Below are 16,014 nucleotides of genomic sequence, written 5' to 3'. Positions count from 1 at the left end.
GTAGTCATTGAGTGAGTACACAGCTACGCTGGTGTATCATGAATTTTGTGTAAATGTAGTATACCATGAAGTTCATGTGAATGTATTGCTTGTGATTTGTAGTGCTACACGGGGGACACAATGTGGATTCGAATAATTAGAATTTTTGAATAAAGGAAATTCAGATAACTGGGAATATACCGTACATACATCAGCACTTAAATACATCTACCTCTGGAGTGGGTGGAAAACACCAGCATACACATCATTACACAAAAGTGACTATGGGCAGAAGATTTAGGCCAGAAACAACATGCAAATACCAGCTCCTATAAAAACTGACAACAGATCTTTGAGGTGCCCAACAAATCAAACTCATTTTATGGTCTTATCCCACACTTGCATGGTACACATAAGAAGGATGAAACTTGTAATTCTAGAGTTTCTGTCTATTCCCAAAATGATGCTTAGACAACTGAGGCTCCTCACGATAGGCATTATCCCGTTTTGATTGATACAGTAGCATCTTTACTCATTATTTTAAACAGTAACTGAGTGCAACTTTATCTGTCAGTTATGTCTATCGACCTTCATGCTTCAACAGCCACCAATGTTCCTAAACCACAAAGCTATTCCTTTATATTCTTGTGGAACAGACACTTCTTGAAAGATCCTGCATACTAGTATACAGTTTCTTTAGAAATCAAGGCAGTTAGACTCACTCTCTATTCCTCAGGACTTGGAAGAGCTGACTGGGCACAATGTTAAATAAACATGGGCTTCAATGCTTTAAGGAACCACAAGTGGAAATACTTCATTTATAATATTTGAGGTAGTGCTAGATGTTCACCTGCCATTTATTTTCATATATGTGTAGCTGTATCTGGGTATTGATGAGATACAGACTGCAGAAGACTGCATAAGACTTCTAAATCACTTTTGCTCCCTTATGTTAGGTTTTTCCCATCATCAATTCACAAGAGATTCAGGAAATTCATTTTGTCACATAACAGTCTATAAGGTGCCAAATGACACTCTGTCGCTTTTTTTACGGATCCAGACTAACATGGCTACCCCTCTGATTTTGTCACCAGGTACAATTCTTTAGAGAATTCTCTCAATTCCTGCTACCTGTATATTTGTAGTTCACATCCCTTCTTCAACATATTGACTCTGCCTTCACTGATTTATTTTGTTACAAAATGTTCTTTTCTAACTAAACTTTTAAAGTTCCCATTGCTCTCTATGGGAGCCCTGCATACTCACAGGGCAATATTTTCACTTTTATTCTTCATCCTGATGTTTGCCATCTTATGAACACAATGCTGAGTCTAAGAGCAATACAAGTTTTTCTCAGTGTATTTCTGAGAGATACAAATGGGAGGAAGATTTTGACTCAGGATCCATAGGTTGCTATGACCTCTTCTACTAGCTATTGAAAGGGCTGATTATGAAAACAAAATCCAAACATCACTACCCTCAAGTTGCTCAGTTAGAGTCCACAATAATATTATCATACTCAAGAAGATTTGGATATTTGAATAATTGGACAATCTCCTATGACAGACAAATGGTTTAACATCTAAAGCCTAATTCTACAAATTTACTTTTTATAATCTGTGACTACAAAAAGTTACTAACCGTCTAAAATGAAACACTTATCATTCTACATGGGATACTACACTGACTTGATTTGTTAATATCTATGTCAGTATGTAAATGATTCTCTTTTTTACTTACCTCCAGATGCTCTAAAATATAGGGAGGATTTGTCATGCCAAGTCTCAGCATAGCTCCCTCAGGAATAACTTCAACCAGCTTCCACAGAAGTGTAGGAAGATCTGTGCCAATGTCTCTGCCATAAGCCCCTGTGTCTTCGCTGGTCAGCCATATCTCACAAACACCCTCTGTGAATAAAAGAAAGAGATAATTAACAAATCTGTTTCAGAGCTGTTTATTTTATCATACAGCTGCTCACCCTTTTTAATGCAGTACTTCTCAAGACTATTATGCAGCCAGGCTGAGTATTCAATTGCAGAAAAAAAGAAGGCTTATCCCATGGGTAGTGGTGGGTTATTAAGTTCATTTTATGAGCACCAGAGTGCTACAACAATGCTGTAAATTATCATGGCTGTGGAGTGATTAACATTCACAGCCAATGATTAATACTGTGCTGCCTCTAAAGCAACTCAATTTGGACTTTTACTGCACTCCCATCTTTGAGGCTATCTAGTTTATTAAAAAGGGCAAACAATGCTGCTCAAGCAATCAGTCCATGCTAATGACCATTACTAGCAGTTAACTGACTGACTGTTAGTTAACAGCCTGCAAAGGCCAAGAGTAGTTAAGGCTCTAACAAGCCAACTACTGAATGTGGTGATTATCATGTAACCTGGAATAACTATTACAAGCTGCATTCTTTAAATTATACTGTTAGCAATGACATATTAAATTATTCCATTGAAAGGGTAGTCAGTGTAGGATGGCTAAATAGTAGTTCAAAAACCTGTTTCCTGGCAGTTAATACTCTAATTTCTATCAATCAGATCTTAGGAAGTAGTGTAGTCAATTTATATTGTAAAAAGTCTTGCCCTTGAACACTGAAATCTGGTAACAACATTCTCCTGCCCAAAGAGAGTAAAGATTGTGCCACTCTTTAATAACAGTTGAAATGAAAAAGACTTCATATGGGCCACTACTATAAGTCTGTCCCTGACCTCAACCTTTTCATAATGCAGAAATGAAGCTGCTGAAGAAATAAGCTAATTAAAAAGGGGGGACATTTTCTTATGCATCAATTAGATGACTATGATTAACTCAGTGCAAAGTTAAGCTTCTACTACAGGAAATGAAACAAAGAAAAGAAAAGAAAAGAAAAGAAAAGAAAAAAGTCACATCTACAGTTCCATCCATTAGAAGCCACATGACTGTGGTTTCAAAGTGGCTCCAACTGGACTGGCAGAGGAAGCTAAACCTCATAAAATTTAAATGTTTTTAATCATTTTAATTTGGAAAATACAAACAAAAACATTATTTAAAATAATGTTAAGACTATGATGCAAACAGAAAAAGCAAAATACTGCTCTCTAACTCACGCTATGTTGAAAGAGAGGTACAACAGTCTGTGCTGAGTGTCAAACTGAACTCTGATTGTTTAAAAAGGTTTTAGAACTATTTATTATTTAAAACCAAAACAATTTACAATATAAACCAAAAATGCTTTATTTAAAATTTTGCCCACTGGGATAGCTTCATGAGATGGACTTCTTGTTTTTGTGAGTATCCTGGTGGAAGCGGTATTGAGATGGTTCTCTCCAGCATACTTCAGTTCAACATAAACAATGCTTTTTAATGCACAACACAGTCAAAACTATCAGACAACAACGCTGAAATATCCATTGGAACACAGTCCTCTATGCAAATATGCAGTTAGGCATTTACAAAAAATCCTGTAAAAGTTTTCCACCTGAATGTATCCTTCAGAATAGCATCTGCACACATTCACAGCCCACCTTTAAAAGTTTGATATCAGATATTAAAAAGTTTGATTAACCTATTTGCAGTTGTTTTTCCACTGCTATGCAGCCATCACCCACTAACATTCCATTACATGTACCTACATATCACAGTGGTGTTATCACACTTTCAAGCATAACTTTATAGTCCAATGTCTCAAGAGTTTTACAATGTGAGTAAATATATTATACACACTCACTATTGGTTTTACAGAAGTTGCTAATATTTTTAGCAATATATTTCACATCAAGCAATGCTAAGCTATTGCAAAGGTTTACTTTCCTGTTTAAAAAAAAATCATATGTATAGTGCAACCAATGGAAAAAATGAATAAAGTAACATTAAATAAATAAATAAAAATCTTAAACGAGGTACAAAAACAGGACGTTAGCCATTATTTTCCAGTTGCTGGCATTCACCAAAACAACATGAACATTTTAAAGTGATCAGATTGATTTTAATTTATAATTTTTCCATCCAAATTGTTCCATGTTTTTACCCTCTGAAGAGGATTGCTGGAACACTGCCTTGCTGTTGCCAGATGAATGTGAAGAAAGAATGTCTATGAATAGGAATGGAAATAACATTCAGGTGGAAAACAACCACCAGCTCTTAAAGCTGCATAGGTGGGACTATTAGCCCCCTGGTGGGCTGATACTTCAAATTAAATCACATGAAAAGGAAGCAGCTGTAACAGTAAATCAGCAACAACAGGAATAACTGTCTTGACTGCTCTGCGATCAGGGTGCTGAATAAAAGGCAATGGGCATAATCCATGCTCAGACAGGCAAAAACATATATATAATGTAGAAAAAAATACTGTACTTTAGGAAAACCTTCTTTCCCCAATTTCAGCCTTCCAAAAAGGATAAGCAAATCATGAAGGCTATTATGAGTCCTAAGCCTTGAAATCTATACAACCTGGGTAAATCAACCTAAAGCTCGGCTCCTATGTCACGGCTCTGGAGTGAATACTAAAAGGATCTGTTAAAATGTTCATTCTAGTCCTCTGGACTCAAAGGCCAGGACTCAATTTCAAGAAAGGCACAGAAGTTCCTCCCAGGTCCCCCAACTTAAGGCAAACAGGGGGAGTGGAGAATATGATCCCTTCTTATTTGTTTCTTATACTATTTTTTTTCTTCACAAAAAATAAATCTTCTGTGAAAGCAACATTCCCCAGTGCTGCTCAAGATCTCTTTTTAAACACATTGCCTCATCATGTGCATTATTTATTTTTTTCCCTACTGAATGCTCACTTCATTAGGTCATCCATCATGCCGTTATCTGGGTAATTTTAGTGCTAGTAGAAGCAAACTGACCTCTAAGAAAGAAATGTGATCCAAAGGGCAGAGAAAAAAATTCTTTGAACACATTACAGATCTTAAACTCCATTATCGTTATACCCAAATAATTACAAATCAGTCTTTGGTCACAGCTCTTCCCCTCTCCCTCCCTCTCCCCCTTCACTGCTCCAGCACCCGCACCTAACACAAACAGTAACCTTAACAGCTGGATTCATAGTTCTGCTCTCCTGTAAGTAGAGATGACTGAATGGAAAAATGTATGAGAACATAAAAGGTGAATACTAAATGAAAGATGTTTTGTGCCCAACAAAACATTTCACTATAATGAACAGGCACTGCAGAAATGTCTGCCTGAGTTTTGACTTTGCTTTCTCTCATTTACTTAGTCCAAATGAACTCTGTCATAGCTAATGGTGTTATTGTTATAGGCCATATATTTCCATTTTATATATTTATTTCTAGAAATCTTCTTTCCCCAATAATACAAGTTGAACTGTCTTCAACATATTTTCCAGATCTAAAAACATCACTTTGTTTTTTGTGCTGATTGTTATATACAGCATTATCAGTTTGAATAAATGATACCTAAGTCTGTCTGTCTGTCTCTCTCTCTCGTGGGGTGGAATGAATGCATCTGTTCCCACTGTACTAATCTGCCTAAACTGGAAAAATTCCAGCTAATAATTTTTTTTTAATTCTTCTATTTACTCACCACTATCTGCTTCTTCTGTCATGCAAGGATGATATCCAATAATTAGTGTAAATAGACATAACTAGCAAAGCTCCCCACACCCCCCAAAACACCATAGATTCAAACTGAAAATTAGATCTGTAAAATCGTAGCTATCAGTTAACAATTCTTCAGTGAATCTCATGGTGATTTACGCTGTTATCTGGTAAGAAAAGTGATAAAAGAGTACCAAAAAGCATTCACTTTTCTTATCTCTTTTTAAAAGCTTTCCTGTGAGATTTTTCAAATGTGAACCATAGTGGTTTTTCCAGCAGTGTGATTCTCTGCAGGTTGTCACAGTGGGAGACCCCTAGCGCTGACTTTCTCAGTAGATCTCATACTCTTCTCAATAACTGCCTGACCTTGCTCTTCCTTTTCCAACAGAGAATTCTTTTAGCAGCCTGCAGTGCCGTACAGACCACAGAAATACCTCTCTCACTATAATACCACAGAAATCTCAAAGACCATCTGCCAAGAAGAGGCTTGACTTAAATGTTAGTTAAAAATTGCCTGCAGACTCAAGCACAATCAATCTGAAGCTGCCATTCCTGCTCATGCCTTTAGAATTCACCATTGGCTGAACTTCAGCCTTTTTATAGCCAGATATTGACAGAAAGCCTTGTGAAATGAAATTAACTTTAAATGTGCTCATTGTTCAGGTTGATTTTACACCACATAGTTCCCTGATTCTCTTCAATTATCTGAAACACCCCTCTTCCCTCCCCATTCATTGACAATACTAGGGGGGGGAAATCATTAGTTTACTTACAACATACCCATATTAGGCACTCATTTAACCTGGACTTCAGTGGGACTACTCATGTGTTTAAGGCTATCAATGTGACCTTGCTGAATCAAGACCTTAATGTAGAAAATATAAAGATATCTTTATGCATTTCAAATTATTGCAGGTCTGCTCATAATATATTACAGAATAGTGTCAAAGTAACAATCAATCTATTTTTTCTATGAAACGATGAGACTCAAGGTAAATAATAGCCAAACAGTTTATGGTTTCTTAGCAGGCCCAACAGCAGCTCTTACCTTCAACAGTTGTGTATTTTCACTTATCTGTATTGTTGTTGAAGAGGAGCACAGTGGTCTGCTCTCACCTTCTACTGGCCCACACCTCCTGAAGATGAGGGTGATCTAGATTGTATTGGGAAATTGGGGAGATATGAAGGGGTTGACTCACTGCTGCCTCCTCCTTGTGCCTAGATATGGCATTGCAGCTCTCTTACCATTTGGAGTCTCCTGCTAATAGTCACTCTGCCTCTGTGGTCTGCCTCTTCCTTCAACCTGACTCTCTGGTCAGATCACTCCAGGGAAGTCTATGTCTGTGAAGCCCTTTCCTCAGACACTGAGGGCTGAAGGTCTGTTCTCTTCCCTGGTCTGCCAACAAGTGAGCTGGTCTGCTTCCCTTTTAAGCTCCTCCTCAAGCCTATACATGGCCTTGCAGGTGTGGCAGGACACAGCTGCTTGAGCCCAGAGGAGTTCCTTAATGCCTTGTTGTCCTGTATGGGGGATGGCACCTAGGGAACTAGGGCCAGAAGATTTATTTTCTGGGGAGAAGTTGCAGGGAATAATTAGCATTTGGTGAGCTTTTGCCACTTTAAGCTGAATTTGGAAGGCATAGGCTGGAGGGACACATGCCAGTGCATAAGCTAGGGGTTTGTGTCTTTCATGGTGTTTAACAATCCCAAAAGGACATGATCAGTGACAAGCTTAAATGGATTTCCCATGAGGTAAGATCAGAGAGACTCAACAGCCCATTTCACAGCCAGTCATTCCTTTTCTATCACAGAATATGCCCATTTCTGAGGGAATAGTTTGCAGCTCACACAGAGTATGGGTTGTGTCACAAAGTTCCTCCTCTACGGTGGTGGGTCCTGCGCTTATTGGCAGATTTGCTGACCTCATTGATCTTCCCCACAGTCTGGGTCAACCCCTCCTGTGTCTGATCAGGAGTTGGGAGGTTTGCGGGGAACCCGGGCCCGCCTTCTACTCTGGGTTCCAGCCCAGGGCCCTGTGGCTTGCAGCTGTCTATAGTGCCTCCTGTAACAGCTGCATGACAGCTACAACTCCCTGGGCTACTTCCCCATGGCCTCCTCCAAACACCTTCTTTATCCTCACCACAGAACCTTCCTCCTGGTGTCTGATAACGCTTGTACTCCTTAGTCCTCTAGCAGCATACCCTCTCACTCTCAGCTCCTTGCGCCTCTTGCTCCCAGCTCCTCACACGCACTTCCTCTCCTCTGGCTCCCCGTCGCCTGACTGGAGTGAGCTCCTTTTTAAACCCAGGTGCCTTGATTAGCCTGCCTTGATTGGCTGCAGGTGTTCTAATCAGCCTGTCTGCCTTAATTGGTTCTAGCAGGTTCCTGATTACTCTAGTGCAGCCCCTGCTCTGGTCACTCAGGGAACAGAAAACTACTCATCCAGTGACCAGTATATTTGCCCTCTACCAGATTCCTGTACCCCACTGGTTTGTTACACTCTGTTTGCTTCCTGGGACAACATATGTCTAGTCCCACTTCTGAGGCATCGGTTTGTAAAGTGAATCCTTTTGAATAGTCAGGATTGAACAGGACAGGGTCTTTGAATAGGTGATCTTTCAACTTCTAACAAACCTTTTTGCAGGCTTTTTACTCGTGAACCTTCTTGGGGTCTTTAATTAGGTCTGTGAAGGCAGCTGCTATTTGATATGACTCATCGGTAGCAACCCACGAGCACCAAGAATCTTTGAACCTCTGTTTCTTTTGTGGTTGAGTAGAACACGTTTTGAGGGCCTAGATTTCATTCATGAAGGGCCACACCTGGCCGTTCCACAAAGTATATCCCAGGTAGTTGGCCTCTTTTCTCATCTTATACCTGGCTGGGTATGCAGTTAGCCCAGCCATCTGCAAGGCCAAAATTCAGTAAAAATTTGTACTAGGTGTTCTTCCCAATCTCTGATGTCAATAACCATGACATCTACATAGGCTGCCTCATATAAGCCAAGTGGTTGAAGAACTTGATTCATGAGCTGTTGGAATGCCACTGGGGCACCGTGGAGGCCAAAGGGCATAGTCCTAAAATGATATATGACAAGCAGCACAGTAAAGGCAGTTTTCTCCTGTGATTCTGGCATGAGTGGAATCTGTGATATATCAGGCTTTATCCAGCTGGTCTAGTAGTTCATCCACTCAGGGCATGGAGCAAGCATCAAATTTGCTTTGACTTGAAAGCACTGACCTTTCCAAAATCTATGCAAAACCAGATAGTAGTGTCCGGTTTTGGGAACAATACAACCAGACTTCATCAACTGCTGCAGGATTCTTTCTGCTTCAAATGTGGAATGGATCTCTTTCTTCATGGCATCCTGCATTTTTTGGGGGAGTGCCTGTGGGTTCATTCAGACAAGCTGCCCAGACTCTGTTCGGATGCAGTACTGCATGAGAGGAATCTGCTCTGGCTTTTAGTAGGCTTCTCACTTAGGCCCTCTGCTATGGGTGGAGGTTTACTTCCAGTTGTATAGGGTCTGAGTCCAGTGAGGTGGGCACTTGGGATCCCAGCTCAGGCTCAAGGGGCCAAAGATAAATAAGATCTCCCATTCCTTCCAGGGCATCAGAAAGTTAATATGGTAGATCTGAGTTAATTTCCTTTTGTCAGGCTGCCTGATCTCATAGTTTACTAGAGTGACTAGGTGGACTATTTCATATGGTTCTTGCCATTCAGTGAATAACTCTGCACTCAGGAGCAGAAGTAGTACCCGACTGCTTGGCTTAAATACGTGGATATGAACGCCTTTGTTCTAGGCTTGTTCCTGGGTCTTTTGAGCACCAAGGAGGTTTACTTTGGCAAAGGTTCCTAGGGTTTCAAGTCCCTCCCGGGGCTTCAGTACATACTGTACAACATTCTCAGTCCTAGAAGCCTGTTCCTCTGAGATTTCACGGACCAGGTCAAGAATCCCCCATGGCTGTCTCAAGTATAAGAGTTCAAATGGGAAGAATCCAGTAGATGATTCGGGAACTTAATAGCACGTAACAGGGGAGGGATCAGCTGACTCCAGTGATGGAGGTCCTTAGCAATAAACTTTTTAACATCCTTTTCTGAATTATTCAACCAGACCATCTGATTGCAGATAATAGACATACATAGACTTTATTTTTACTAGATCACACACCTTCTACAGCAGAGAAAAAGTTAGTGTCTTGATCAGTGAAGTTTTCCTTAGGTACCCCAACTCTGGAAAAGACTTTTAGCAATTCTGCTGCAATAATCTTGGCATTGAGGGTGTGCAGTGGGATTGCTTTGGGATAGTGGATGGCATAATAAACTATAACTAATATATGTTTATACCAAGTTCCACTTTTTTCCATCCCTGCCCTTTCAAATGGGATGCCTATTATGGGGAGTGAGACCAGAATGGCTCTTCTTACTCCTTTAGCTCCTATGAGTTGGCATTTTGGATAGGAGCAGTGGATGTCTTTAACTTCTTGATGAATCCCAGGCCAATACAAGTGATTCGGAATCCTGGCCAGGATCTTCTTGTGACTGAGGCCTGCAGAGGGAATAGCATGAGCCAGTCACATGACCTTTATGCCTATGAGACCAGGGAATAAGAACTTCACCCAGCCAGTCTTTCTCCACCCAGTACAGTCACTCTGTCAATAGCAGAAATGGGGGGGGGGAGGAGAAGAGGGGGCAAAATGATCACTGTGGGTCTATTATCTTCTTTTTAACCATCTGCAGTTGCTCACAGGCCTGGCTCAAGGTTTTGTACTCCCTCTAATCCTTCATGAACTCAGTCCCTCTAGTTAGCCTGCCCCTCCACCCTCCTGTATGTTGGTGGGGCCAACATAATTTCATTGTTAGGTGGATCTTCTGAGGGAGCTTCCCTTTGGCCATATCCCTACTTCTCCAGGGCTAGCTCCTCACCTCCACCTGCCAGCATCACAGGTTTTGGGATCCCATCTTGCAGGGTCCTCCCTTCAGTTAATCCTTCCAGTGCCTCCTGTGTTGTTTTAAATCTCCTCAGTACCTCACAGAAATTTTCCCAATCCTGATGCAGGATAATCATAGAATCATAGAATATCAAGGTTGGAAGGGACCTCGGGAGGTCATTTAGTCCACCCCCCTGCTCAAAGCAGGACCAATCCCCAGACAGATTTTTTTACCCCAGTTCCCTAAATGGCCCCCTCAAGGATTGAACTCACAACCCTGGGTTTAGCAGGCCAATGCTCAAACCACTGAACTATCCCTCCTCATATTCTGAATACCCTAATGGGGTAGGCTAGTGTCAAGCCAGCCCCGCTACAAGGGACTTCATGTTTTCCCCTACAGTCAATCGCACATGTGCACATCCATGTGAGTACAATGTAGAAAGATAATTTCCCCAGGGGTCTCATGGTTGGGACCGAGTAGTCCCGGACCAGGGTCTGCCCACACCTGGAATCCACCAGGCCTGTCACCTCTGTTGCATTTATCCAAACAGGGACTGTTACTTTAACCAGGGCTCGCTTACGGGCATAGGCTTCTGCCACCCACACTCCATACAGGCGCACTCATGATGACCTGGACAGCCATACAAACAGTAAACCCCACTGCTGGCGGAGTGGGTGCCAGCCCTGAGCAAAATGTGTGAAATGGGGGAAGGGATAGCTCAGTGGTTTGAGCATTGGCCTGCTAAACCCAGGGTTGTGAGCTCAATCCATGTCTGTACCCTAGAGTTCAGAGTGGGGAGGGAACCCTGACAGATGGATAGCTGGGTGAACTATTATTATTAAACCTCAAAATGGATTGAGGAAAATCAGGGTGTTAATATAGGAGTCTCTCTGAAGCACCACTTCCAGGATTGTAATCAACACCAGTTTAAATATCTTTTAAGAACATACACTTTTTTGAAGGTTTAGCTAGTACTACGTAAAGCCCTGACTAAAGACAGTGAATTTGGTAAAATTCCTAAAGACGCTTCCTTTCATCCAGTAGTTACTGAAGATAAATGAAAGTCACATCACTCATTGGCTTCCTACACCTAATGCTGTACGTGTCAAAATATTATTGGAAGACAATACTGATATTTACATGACATTTACATTTTTATGTTAGAATTAATAATACATTTGAATTTGTGAGAGAAAGTAGTTTTTCCTCACAATTTTATGAAACAATTTTTGTACCTGTTGGCTTCCAGTTCATTTTGGGAAGTGCTTGTTTGGTCCAATTCCTATTTTATCTGACTCAAGACCCACAGTTATGCCACTGCGCATAACAGCATCTTTAAATTCAGAATTCAAAAACAGATTGAGAAAACTCAGATTTACCATTCACAGTTTCTGATTAACAACTATTCTGACAATTAGCCTGATTATTTCTTATATATTTTAAAATGTCAGAGTGACAGCATCCCACTTTTTTAGTCTTTGGTAGGTTGAGAAATATGCCATTAATACAGGCTGCAAACAGAAACATTAATCACAGCTTCTGTCCCTTTAACTGCACCAGTAATTGCTTTTGCAAATGGCAAGGCATGCCCTTCAACTTCTGGTTTGATTTTTAATTCATCTTCCCCCAAACTGAAAAACAAAAACTTCAGCAAATATTTTTGTTTATTTTTTGGAAAATGAGCAATGTGTGTGTGCCTTCTTATGTGAGAGTTATCATCTTAGACATAAAAAGCTAATTCAGAAAACAGATCATTTGAACTCATCCATTTATTTTATGTAAAAATAAAGTAGTTACATAATAAATTTAAGTATGATATACCTCTACCCCAAAATAACGCAACCTGATCTAATATGAATTCGGATATAACGCGATAAAGCAGCACTCTGGGGGGGGGAGAGGCTGCACGCTCCGGCAGATCAAAGCAAGTTCAATAAAACACGATTTCACCTACAACGCGGTAAGATTTCTTGGCTCCCGAGGACAGCGTTATATCAGGGTAGAGGGGTAGTTACACGTGTTTCAAGATTTTGGGAACTAATATTTAAAATATGACTGTTTTGCAAGCCAACTGCTCTACCGCCAGATTAAAAAAAATCCGCTATTTTTGTTGAATTTATAAACAACATTTTTATATGCTCCCTTTACATATAGCTCTATTGTTTTTAGAGCTATGCTGGCATCTGCAGCTATACTGGTGAATAAACCAAAATGTTTTGGCATGATAACAAATTTATCAAGTTAAGCTGTTGGTCTTAGACAAAAATAATATCCACCACACTATTAAATCCACTTTCATTCAAGCAGGAGGAAAACATGTTGCTAAACAGAGAAGTCAAAATCAGTAAAAACTATTTTCATATTTCTAAGAGACTAACAATATGGGAAAATTATACAAAGCCCTTTAAAAAGTTTGCTATATTTTCCACTTGTGTAGCAGTTAGGCCTGGGAGATCATTAAATGCCAAATGGAGCATAACAGGTTTCTTTCCCCCACAATGCAAACCCTTGTACTTGCTTTAAAAAGAGGTCATTCTATCCCTATAGGGGCCTCCACTTCTATAGACTAATGCTAGAGCATAAACTAAAGGCCCTGTCCTGCACAGTTTGGAGCTATGGTACATTAACAGAGGGGAGAAGAGAACACTATAACTGGTCGCTTGCTAGCTGCAAACAGCATGATGCCTATACTCTTTATGAGTCCAGCTTCGCTATGCTAAAACAAGAGAAGACCCTACAGGGAATCAAGAAAGACAGTCAGGTTACCAAGTCTGCTCAATACCAACATTGCAGCATTAAGCATCATGCTCTCAAGGAGGATTAATGACACCATATATCATAATGATGAACTGGGTTTTGTAGTCAGTCTAAAAGACAGCAGAGAAAGATTTCAGGAAGAATTGAGGAGACATGTGTCTGAGTTTCATGAGTTGGTCTTGGTATCTCAAAAATTGAGGGTAGAGGAAGATGACAGGGCTCTGCCTTTGGCTACGTTGCCTATGACCCTGTTGTTGCTGGGTACGTGACACACACAGTCAGTAGTCCCTTTTCAAAGTCCACTCTCTTCTAACATACAGAAAATGATTCAATTCTATCACTATATTGACAAATGCCAAACTTATCAAGTTTGGGTACCTGAACGTAGACTGTCTCCTGGGGGACAGAATTAACCTGTCAATTAAATAAATTAAAATTAAGTATCTCTACATGGTTATTGAATTGGATCCACCTTATTCAGTGTATTTTTAAAGGCCTGTTTAACTGGAACCTATTACCTCCCAATATAAAACTAAGTAGAGAATTATAGAAAGAAAACTTCCTTTACCATAAAAACCCCATTCCTCCCCGCCCCTCACCCTACACCAAGTATGGATTATTGTGGATACTATCATAACAACATTGCACACTATGGAAAAAAGAAGGAGAGTTCAGATCAAGTTTTGAATACTCCTGAATCTGGATCTACAATTTTGGTGGGCCCACTCGTAAAATTCAGATCCAGCGTCAGATTTTCAACATCCCCATAATGTCTACAGTGATGGGATGTTTTGGTTTGGGTCCATTAACTGTAATCCTGTACTAAGTTGTTTAAAATTTTAAGCACAGACACCCTTTAATGATTCATAAGGAAACAAATTCCAGAGACTGCATATCTTTTTGTAGCTTTGACACCTGTTATAGGTAGCTGGTGATGTTTGCAAGGAAAGTAAATAAAAAAAGACAACTGGTTACATTCATGTAACATTTGTGAATTTTGTTCCAGAGCATGGAGGACAAGACAGCTGTTCAACAGCTTTCTTCAAAATCACAAGCAAATTTTTCATCAATTTAAAACGACTATCATTTATTATTTCTTTTAACTGCTTACCAAACAAACATTAAAGACAGCAGCTTTAAAACTGTGAATTCAAGTGTGAGTGGTGAGAAATCCTATGTTTATGATTTAACAATTCATAAGTGAAGTTGAGTAATATATTCATTGTTCACTGTGTATGCTGTCTTTTTAAAAACCAAATCATGATCTGACACTTCTGTTGTAGGTGAAATATCAGGTGCAAGGGGTCATGTTCTGTAAGAATTCAAGGAAGTGTTCATGGGCTGTATACACATTACAGGATACAGTGATAATTAACCCAGGCTTTGTACTGAATGACCATCACTGTAGAACTAATGAGTGTGAATTAAAAAAAACATGTTTTTATGGAAACTACCTAAATAATTCCTAGGATGTAACATTGTATACAAAGATTCAATCTCCTGCAAATGTTTGTAGCTGAGTTAAACAATCCTCAGAACCTCCGTTTATGATGAAAAAAACATATATACCTTAACTATTATAGTGGCTTGAAGAACATTTCTATTACTACTAGCTAGAGAAATGGGTTAGCAGATTTTAAAAGGAAGATGCTGTCTCAGAATGTGATCCAGCTCCCACAGAAGTCAATGGCAAATTCTGATCAACTTGAATGGGGCAGGACCAAGTTCCAAATATCTTTGATATTTCTTAAATACAAATGAGAGGATGATAATGACAATATAAATGACATGACGCATTTGTATTTTTTAAACAGATCTTTTAAAAAACCATGACTGGTTATATTATATTGCAGGGTTCAGCAACCTTTCAGAAGTGGTGTGCCGAGTCTTCATTTATTCACTCTAATTTAAGGTTTCGCGTGCCAGTAATACGTTTTAACATTTTTAGAAGGTCTCTTTCTGTAAGTCTATAATATATAACTAAACTATTGTTGTATGTAAAGTAAATAAGGTTTTTAAAATGTTTAAGAAGCTTCTTTTAAAATTAAATTAAAATGCAGAGCTCCCCCGACCAGTGGCCAGGACCTGGACAGTGTGAGTGCCGCTAAAAATCAGCTTGCGTGCCGCCTTCGGCACGCTTACCATAGGTTACCTACGCCTGTTATATTGGGTCAGGATAAACCATTGAAATGGACAAATTTGATCAAATAAAGAAAAAACAGATTACAGAGACTTTTGTGAGTATATAAGAATAATTAATCAGTCCCAATTTCTGATCTAATATATGTAACTGACTTAGAGACAAAAATCATTATGAGCTTGTTAAATGTGCTGATAACAACCAAAAGGTGAAAATAATAAAGATGTAGTATAAAAAATAGCAAGGGGTTGCTATTTTAGTGCACTATGAAAATGGTAAAGGGCATTTAACTCAAACAGCAACATGGTATGGTACAATAATACAAACAATGCAGCATGAAAAATTACTTGTAATAAGGGAAAGTTTCTTATCAATTCTTCTGTATGTCATAGCTGTTCTCCTCCCATTACTAGACAGCAAAGTACTTTATGACAGGAGTTATGGCTCCTTCTCCCAGGAAGCAAGGAGGTAACTGTGGCCAATATAAAGGGACCAGCCTGCCCCTTTCATCTCAGTCAAGAAAACTGGGGGAATTCCCCTACTGATTGTTCTCATCAAGGGACCATTAAAGCTACATTAAAGCTTTCTCACAACTTTGAGAGCACTTAGATGCTGATGACAATATAAAGGAGGATTGGAGGGTAGGGGAGAAAGGAACTCTGTCT

At 39.7% G+C, this 16,014-nt stretch overlaps 1 protein-coding gene across 7 annotated transcripts in view; it reads right to left on the bottom strand.

Annotated features, from left to right (window-relative positions):
* Positions 1-16,014, bottom strand: part of CDKAL1 (CDK5 regulatory subunit associated protein 1 like 1) — a 653,139-nt gene that overhangs the window by 293,907 nt on the left and 343,218 nt on the right. For all 7 annotated transcript variants that reach the window (XM_039521853.1, XM_039521854.1, XM_039521852.1 and 4 more), the window contains exon 10: positions 1,720-1,886. In XM_039521853.1, the coding sequence (XP_039377787.1) occupies positions 1,720-1,886 (167 nt within the window). The remainder of the gene's footprint in view (positions 1-1,719; positions 1,887-16,014) is intronic.

The sequence above is a fragment of the Mauremys reevesii genome, linkage group 2 (assembly GCF_016161935.1).
Source record: "Mauremys reevesii isolate NIE-2019 linkage group 2, ASM1616193v1, whole genome shotgun sequence".
In the NCBI taxonomy this organism is placed as follows: Eukaryota; Metazoa; Chordata; order Testudines; family Geoemydidae; genus Mauremys; species Mauremys reevesii.
The sequence above is the reverse complement of the archived record's forward strand: the minus strand, read 5'-3'. Positions and strand labels throughout refer to the sequence as shown.